This window comes from Oncorhynchus keta, chromosome 2, assembly GCF_023373465.1.
Source record: "Oncorhynchus keta strain PuntledgeMale-10-30-2019 chromosome 2, Oket_V2, whole genome shotgun sequence".
Taxonomy (NCBI): Eukaryota; Metazoa; Chordata; class Actinopteri; order Salmoniformes; family Salmonidae; genus Oncorhynchus; species Oncorhynchus keta.
Window position 1 is genome coordinate 60539088 of NC_068422.1, and position 9701 is coordinate 60548788.

The window sequence follows — 9701 nt, forward strand, 5'->3', positions numbered from 1 at the left end:
CAACAGGGATAACCTTGGAATACATCTGAAATATCACTGAGGTGTCCATACGGGTCGTAAAAGAAGTCCAGTGGTCTTTCCACCTCCAAAAACAAATGGTAACAATAATAATTCCTTGCCATGTGTAGTCTCAACTACAATGCAACTTGGATTTGCCCTTATCATGTGTTTCGGTAGGATAACATTTCTGGATAAATTGGTAGGGTAGCTGATCCCCCAGCAACAGTCATTCCAGCCACTACAATGGTGTAAGACACATTGACTTGTAGTCAAACCATTACAGGCCCCCTTAGCATATGGCTTGAGGTCGGCACCGATTCTTACTGAACAGGTTGCAGCCTAACAGGATACTTGGTTCTTTCCCTTGGCATGTGCACTTGTGCAAGCATAAATGCATATGCACAACGGAACATTTAATGAAGATTTATACTAGGATCAATTAAAGGTCTGAGTAAAATACCAGTCTTGGTAAAGTTGAAAATAGTCCCTAAAGCCCCTTTGATTCTACAGCTACAATAATCACCAGTTTCTCCCCAGAGGTCCATAGGTCATCGCTGTAGACTGTCCGAAGCTAGTGCCTTACAGCTGTAGACTTATCATGTAGTTATCAACTTAGCAACACACCACTAAGTGGGATCGCCCTAGATATGACATTAGACAAAATGCCATGATAGAGTCATTTAGCCTAGACCGTGGACGTACATAGAATCGAGTCCAATTAGACGATTAAGGTGTGGTAACTAGATTTTGTATATCTTTTGTTTGTGTTGTTATTCATTTTTATTTCATTTAAAAATATATTTAAATGTATATTACACTTTTTATGTTACTACATGATTCCATATGTATTATTTCATAGTTTTGATGTGTTCACTATTATTCTACAATGTAAAAAATAGTAAAAATAAAGAAAAACTCTTGAATGAGTAGGTGTGTGTCACGCCTTGGTCATTGTATTTTGTGTTTTCGTTATATGCTTGGTCAGGCCAGGGTGTGACATGGGTTTATATGTTGTGGTTCGTATTGGGGTTTTTGTAATTATTGGGATTACGGCTGAGTAGGGGTGTTGCATAGGCTTGGCTGCCTGAGGCGTTTCTCAATCAGAGTCAGGTGATTTTCGTTGTCTCTGATTGGGAACCGTATTTAGGTAGCCTGGGTTTCGCTGTGTATTTCGTGGGTGATTGTTCCTGTCTCTGTGTAGTTTCACCAGATAGGCTGTAATTAGATTTCACGTTCCGTTTGTTGTTTTGTATTTTGTTATAGTTATTTCATGTATCGCTTTCTTCATTAAAGACATGAGTAACCACCACGCTGCATTTCGGTCCGACTCTCTTTCGACAAACGAAGAACGCCGTTACAGTGTGTTCAAACCTTTGACTGGTACTGTACAACAGAAACAAAAAGGAACATCAAAACAAAACTATATCTAAAAATGCAAACAAACAAAACAAACAGGGCAGATTCGAGTTCCCCTTGGTCACCTCTGTCAAAACGTGCCCTCGCCCCATCCCACCTTGAGCAACTGGCCCGGCGAGGCCCCCGTCCCTGGCCTAAGGGATTATAAATTATAAATGTTCAAGGTAATATTGTCCCCCTTTACAAAATCAAAAAGATCAAGGTAATATTGTCCCCCTTTACAAAATCAAAAAGATGAAGGTAATATTGTCCCCCTTTACAAAATCAAAAAGATGTAAGCTTTACAGATGAGGATTGTGTAAATGACTCATGTATTGTATTTCATCTTTCAAAAATGGACTGCACTTGTCCACATTGAACTCATGACCTTGTCAAATAAAATTTACTGCATCTGATAACAGCTGAAATCTGAAAAGCTAAATGTGTGCCATATAGCATGTTATAAACAAACACCACAACTTTCACTCTGAAATACTCTGCGGGGAAGGGTTCATGAATACAATGCTATACAGTCATGTTTACACATTTATATATTAAGTTCAAATATTTCCCCCTTGTGCTATATAGATGTGTTACTGCAAAATAACTGTCAGGTATAGTGACACACATTGATATATAATAGGGATATAGGTATTTTTAACTTAAAATAAAAATGGATTGCATGCATTAACACAAACTAAACGCGTGTAGATATTGTTTTATGGACTCTAGTTTGAATGGCCTCACCTGTATGTTCTCTCTACTGGTACGGCACACCCAAACACAATATTTGCTCTGCAATTATTTGCTTGAAATTCATCGCTTTTGTTGAGAACAAACCGTAGCTTTCTTATGGAGAACAAACCTATTTGATAATCGAGAGACAAAATAGCTCCTCTAGTTGTTGGAGAACATCTCAATACAAGCATCCCACTGGACGACAAGCCTCCGCCCCCTCAGAACAGGAAGACACAGCAAAGGTCACTCCTCACAGGGGAAAATAAGGTTGTGGTTACGGCATGTTGCAGATACAGGAATGGAGAGAACCAGAACCCTTCCTTCAACCACCCACCTCCTAACTCCTGTGCTGTGAGAAAAACCAGCATGCATATCAATAGTGTTATTACTCAGCCACAGGCCCTCTAATCTAGGGAGGCATGCATATCTTCTTACACATTTGCATATAAACCTTTACAGCTGTATAGCTACTAGATCTAAGCCATCTGACTGTCATTCACTAACAGCAGAGTCCTGTGGGAGAGGTTTGGACATAACATCCGTAGGGTCACTATAGGATAGCTGAATAACAATACTGCATCATTTTTATATCCTAATGAATACATCAACTAATTCTGGAAATAGGTCCTCACACATCCATCAGTGTCTGTTTAAGCAGTCATTAGATACATAGCAATACATCCGCATTCCGCACTGATTTAATTGACTCTGTGTATCAAACAATGTACTTGACCTTTCTTGCCTGCTTTAGGTGCGTATATCAGCTTGCTTAATAATTCCAGTGTGTCTGTGATTAGATAGCAGAAGACCGCAATTACTGTCCAAATGACCCTCTGACCCAGTAGAAGGTACACAAGTTTGACCCAATACAGTTTCCATAGTGATGCGGCAGTAGTCCTCATCAAGAGAGGAACACCAACTCTTGACTTTTTAACCTTCTACACTGCTAACACAGGGCAGTACATGAGGGCGACTTCCTATGATAATTCGTTATTTGCACCATTTATTTGTTCAAAATGGGACGGCAGGTAGCTTAGTGGTTGGCGTGTTGGACTTGTATCCGAAAGGTTGCAAGATCGAATCCCCGAGCTGACAAGGTAAAAATCTGTCGTTCTGCCCCTGAACAAGGCAGTTAACCCACTGTTCCTAGGCCGGTCATTGAAAATAAGAATTTGTTCTTAACTGACTTGCCCAGTTAAATAAATAAATTATAAAAGCCAATTGAACAGTGCTGAAGAGATTTGCACCACAGTATCTCTACTTGCACATTCATCTTCTGCACATCTACCATTACAGTGTTTAATTGCTATATTGTAATTACTTTGCATTAAATCCTGAACAACCCTTATCTTACCTCATTTGCACTCACTGTATATAGACTTTTTGTTTTATTTTTTTTCTACTGTATTATTGACTGTATGTTTTGTTTATTCCTGTGCTGTTGTATGTGTCGAATTGCTATCTTGGCCAGGTCACAGTGGTTCTCAACTAGGCTACCTGGTTAAATAAAGGTGAAATAAAAATATATATATATATATTTATATATATATATATATTTTTTTAAATTATTTTGAATGGTTTTAGGTTATTAACATACAGTAATTATACACAGAAGTGAATCTTAGTGTGGTAAATATGATGACTGAAGATCAAAACAAAGATTCCACCCATGATTAGATGGGTGGAATCTTTGTTTTGATCTTCATATTTACCACACTAAGATTCACTTCTATGTATGCCCATCAGCTGTTTACACACGTTGAACTACTTTATTAAATGCTTTGATCTTGAGAGAAAAAAAGTAAAATGATTTTGTGTTTAATACCCCACAAGACATGCTATCAGAAGTCCAGTCACAATTCCCAAGTCAAGAACAGACTATGGGAGGTGCACATTCAGGTAGCTGATGCAAACAGTAGAATCGGATTTCTTGTTTAAACACGTCAAAATACACCTTATTGAACAGCGGAGACTGTGAAGAGACACACACACAGGTACAGACACGCGCACACGCACACGCACACGCACACACACTAGCACACGCATTCTATACACATAAAACAAACGATGAAACAATACATCATATAACATTATTACACCACTACATATCTACAATACAAACTGTATAATACCACCATACAACAATATTACAATGCAGGTGCCTTCATGTGTGTGGACCCCAGGAAGAGCAGCCGCTGCCTTGGCAAAAGCTAATGGCGATCCCTAAAAAATACAAATACAAATTCTCAATGTAGAGAAGACCACTTACGATGGAGTCATACTTGTTATATTTGCTACCGCCACCATCCTTAGTGTTCCCAAAGTCAGCGGCCTTCTCCTCGCAGGATACAGGGATATAATAGTCATTCCTCCTCATGGTGCCTTGCTCTTCCAACTCAGGGAGAAGACTACCAGAGAGGTTGTGTACGAGGAAAGTTTGACCTGTGAGGGGGGAAAAAGATATGATTAGTATGGAACAATATACTGTAAGTATTTGTTACTCTGATATGTGCTTCCAGGTCAAATGGTGCTAAGAGTGTACTGTCCAGCTCAATGGCATGAGAAGAATAATAAGCATCCTACCATTGTACAGTATATTGTCTGATGAGGTTCTTGACAGCCACATAAAATAACCAACATGCTTTGGGTGTTCATTTCTAGGGTAAACTAACAACGTGGATGAGGAAGTACCCATATAGTTGACTATAATCACTGAGAATCTGACCATAGTTTATTTACACTCAACATCTACGTGCATGTTGTGTGAATGTTGAGCAAAAACGTTTTCTTTTTCTTCCAAAGAGCTAATGTAAAGGCATTGGTTGTGTAAGCACGTCCATGAATCTCTCATGGCCTAAAGGCTAATGTTGCCTCGGTTTACCGATTGGTCTTTTGTTCATTTGTCACCCCACATGCCTGTATGACAATATTTCTATAAATATTTGAATATCTGAGCATACCTAGACAACGTACACATCTGGTCTTTGATCACGAAACATTACGAATCCTTTTACGTCGAGAAAACCTTTTCGAGGGAATACAAAGGAGCTCCACCAAGTATCTGCCTTTTCTTGGGCAATGACTCACAAGGATTTCCCTACCCGTGGCAATGCCCGGGACAGCTTCTGACAGTAAAAGACACAGAAATGCTGTAAGTCAAGTCCTTGTAATAACCTTCACAGATAAGGGCCCTTGGGTGCTCTTCAGGAGAAAAAAGGAGTGTGTGCTGAAATTAGCAGGAGCCTGTTATGGACCATCATAGGTTGAAGGATTACATGATATAATTACACTGACAGCTCCATTCAATCAAAACTAGTGACCTGATGTTGTCTTGCACTGCAAAATGGTATGTTGGATTTTACAATTCAGTAATATTCAGTAATGATACAAAGAAATATTTTGTATCTCTCCATAAAGATGCTGTATTGATCAAAATGGCCAAATAGTAAAGTCCTTTTTTTCCGATTTAGATGCTTGATTTGTTATATCAACATGAAACAAACCTATGTGAACTTATTGAGAGCTGAAGGAATATGATGTGACGGAGTAGCTAAAGCAAAATGAAATTACACCAATTCGATTTCCCAACTATGATCAAGTCTTCATACTTATCAGAAAGAACCTCTTTCTTTGCTAATTCCATTCCTCATCCCAATCAACATGTAGAATAATTCAACAGTAGTCATAGATAGATACTGTATATAACAAGAGATATCAAAAACATATTTATTAACATATTTGTTTTTATGAATTCAAGTTAGAATGGTTTGGATGACAGTATAAGGCATGCTTAAATGGAGTCGTGCTTCCAGAAATATATCTGTCTGTGCGCCTTCCCCTATCAGCTACTGTAGCCGAGGGTGTGAACACGGTGAACACTTGCCTCGGGAATACTGCTCAGCACTGACAGCCAGGTAAACAAACCTCTCAAAGCTACATTACAGTAGGCTATAACCTTAAAGTGAATGGTCATTATGACAAATGTGTAATAAATCGTTTCCAACCCCCTAAAAAAAATGCCTAAAATATAAACATGCAAAAGTAATGTGTTAAAAAATACATCGAGTGGGCTTTCATATAATTAAATATTAGGCTACAGCCTGCCTGCCTTCCTACATTTGACATTTACTTTAGTCATTTAGCAGACACTTATCAAGAGCGACTTACAGGATCAATTAGGGTTAAATGTCTTGCTCAAAGGAACATGGACAGATCTTTCACCTAGTCGGCTTGGGGATTCTAACCAGCGACCTTACTGGCCAACGCTCCTAACCGCTAACCTGCCGCATATCCATCCATCAAATGTAGCTCTATACCTTATGCAACCATAAAAATAAAAAAAATAATTTCAAATGAACCATTCATCAAACAGCATTAACTTACCAGTTACTTTATCATGACTGTTTATGGTTTGCATCGGATCATCATCATCATCACCATGTCTCTCCATTTGAACAGACTATTTACACCAGTGATCTCAACAGATTTTCCTCTCTCTATCCTCCACGCTCTGAAAACCATATAGTCGATGCCTTCACTGCGCCCGTGGGCTCAATGCTGTGGTGAGGCATGGAAACGATGGGTTTCCCACAGAACGTGCCCCTGCCTCCCCACGAAGGCTAGCCTACTACAGAGTCTCTCTCTCTCTCTCTCTCTCTCTCTCTCTCTCTCTCTCTCTATCTATCTAAACAAGAATTCGAATCCATACGCGTTACGAACTACATCATGTCCATTATGTGCCCTCCCACAACACGTCGTGCAAAATAGCTGTAATATATTTCAGTGCAGTGCATCAATAGGATGGTCAATATGGTTGTGAGAGCACCCGCAAGAGACAGCTGGTGCCGCCCACGCCACGATCTGATGTCTCCTCCAACATGGGTAGGTGTGAAAACACAGGGGATGTTTCATGCTTGAAATACATGAATTACGGTACACTACTTTGACTGAGCAACGCGGCAACATCTTACAGCGCATATGGTTATATGATTTGACCTGCACCTTATTTGGCCTGTACTGTCATGCACTCAGGTTTTCATACTCGTGTAAAAAACTTGATTGCTGATTTTGTGAACCGCCAAATTCAGCAAATGGACTTAATCAATGGTTATGTTTTCAATGAAATAACCCATTATAGAGTAATTCAAATGAGGGCATTTCATTTAGCTCGAGCCTGACGACCACGTCAATACCTGGAGACAACAGTCCGTGCGCAACGCAATGCTTGTGTGTGTCCAATGAATTTAGGCTACTCTCTCTTCAAATAGGAAACCAGAGCGACAGTCACAGATGAAGCGTTCACGAAAAATGTCAGAAGTAGCCTAGAACGTGTACAGCATGTCAAATGTAGATGCCCAATCGCCCACTATATCTAACTTTTATGCGGGACATTCTCGATACCCGCGGAATTTGAATTTTACGCAGCCTGAGTTGAAACGACTTCGTTCTGTATGATGCTTAAATTTGTCAGGCGCATCATGGTACAAATGTAAATCTCCATAACAAAATATTTCAAACGTGTTTTAATATGTAGCAATAGTTCGTCGTGATCAAAAACACACTTGATGGCCCTATATCCGTGTACGATGTTAGACCTATATTTACATGTGGATAATCAGCAATAGTTCGTCGTGATCAAAAACACACTTGATAGCCTATATCCGTGTACGATGTTAGGCCTATATTTACATGTGGATAATCAGTTTTAAAAACATTCTGGAAAGTATACTATTTACAATTAGGCTACCAGGATGACACAGGGAAAAACTGGTATTTTATAGGGAAACCCCCACCCGGACAAGAAGGCGCATCTGGGCTTTGAACCACCTTGTTCAAACCAAACAACATTTACTGAAATTACTGAAAGACAGCAATTAGGCCTACCTTAGTTAAGTACAATAAAGCAATGATGTCAAGACACACAAGTACACAAAACTGCACTTCCCCAAATTATTCCGGTATCACATTTGTCGGCGACTCACCTGTGTCAAAGATGATCTGTTAAAATGACAAGATACCCGTCTGACCGCTCTAATAATGGAAATACATTTCCTCAATTATTAGGGGCAAGCACGATCAGGTGGGACCATTCTAGGCAACGAGAGGGCAGATAGTTGTGCCTGTTGTTCACACGCGTAGTCTAAGTAGTTTTTCTCAAAGTTGCCAGAATGCCACTTGCATTCACTTATGTCAATACATGTGTAAAAGCCTAAACATTACAAAACTTCTATTTGATGAAATATGACCTAATTCGACACTCTCTTATAGACCTCCATGCAAAAAAGGCTCATCTCACGCGGACAGATTTTGAGCGGAGTAAATACTCTCCCTTCGCCTCTTCCTCTCTGCCTCTGTCTACCTGTTCGCAACCTCCCTGCGACTCCCTCCTCGAGAATCAGGAAATGTAAAGTTGTCGTCGTCACCTTAGTGCCACAACAAACAATAACCTACAGAGTGTGGCATTGAATTAAGCTTACAAATTGTCTTGCAAGTCTGTGAATCAGAATAATGATACGTCAATATCAGGTAGGCTTAGGATGCCAGTAGGAAACGCAATACAACACATTAGGAATGTTTTCAAATGTAATCTCTGCACACACATACCCGCCTGGGCGTGTAGGGACTCTTATGAAGCAGGGAATGAGAACCAAAATGATGGCATTCCCAGCTGTTCTCAGATCAGAGCCAGAGTACCTGAGACTTCTAACTAAAGTGAATGCACATGCATAAAAAAGTATTATATTGTGCATAATTCACATCTAGATTCAACCACCTGTTCTCTAAAAAGTAGCCTGTGTCTGCATACAGTCTTGTTTAAGATGTTGAAGATACTGATGGGAAATGGAATGGAAATACGGATGTAATTCGTAAAACAAAAAAAAGTCATATTCAGCAGATGGCCTTATTTTATGCAAATAATCAATGGACAATGAGGCCATCTGCATAGATTTTCCTACCAAAAGCTTCTGCAACAGTGACTTTACATATGTAAAATGTTTCCTGTAGTGATCTGGAGAAATGCTGGTGCATGAACTACAGGCCTATCTCAATTGATAACCACTAGCATTAAACACAGTAATTACTATATACAAGTGGAATATAGAATAATAGGCATATCATTCTGGGCGGTAACAAAAATGATTTCCCCTTAAAATGTATCCAAGCATTGGTATCCTTGTATTGTTCATTTGATGAGTTGTCTGTAGTCTTTTCATGATGTCAGTCCTTTGGTAGAGGCTGTGGTCTTCTCAATCCACAATCCCAATGAATGTATCCATTCATTAACTTTATGTAGTAATCAACTGAGTAACAATCAATGTGTGTTTTGCCTTCTGCCTTCAGCAGTTTGGTATGCTGGAAATGGACTGGGAGACTAGTCAGGATCAAGGGAAAGATGACCGGAGCAAAGAACAGAGAGATCCTTTATGAAAACCTGCTCCAGAGTGCTCAGGACTTCAGACTGGGGCAAAGGTTTACCTTCCAAAAGGACAATGACCTTAAGCACACTGCCAAGACAACGTAGGATGGGCTTCGGGACAAGTCTCTGAATGTCCTTGAGTGGCCCAGCA

The 9701-nt window shown here is 39.7% G+C and overlaps 1 protein-coding gene across 2 annotated transcripts in view; it reads right to left on the reverse strand.

The window, feature by feature from the left end:
* The window catches only part of LOC118358153 (anoctamin-1-like), a 63569-nt gene extending 55067 nt beyond the window's left edge, over positions 1-8502 (reverse strand). The window contains exons 1-2 of one of the 2 annotated variants that reach the window (XM_052480103.1): positions 8115-8502; positions 4403-4575 (exon numbers count right to left, since the gene is read on the reverse strand). In XM_052480103.1, coding sequence (XP_052336063.1) covers positions 4403-4510 — 108 coding nt within the window. In that variant the 5' untranslated portion in view covers positions 4511-4575; positions 8115-8502. Of the gene's footprint in view, positions 1-4402; positions 4576-6516; positions 6871-8114 lie in introns of those variants that run through there. The other variant, XM_052480102.1, reaches the window with a different exon arrangement.
* Between the last annotated feature and the right edge of the window lie 1199 nt (positions 8503-9701).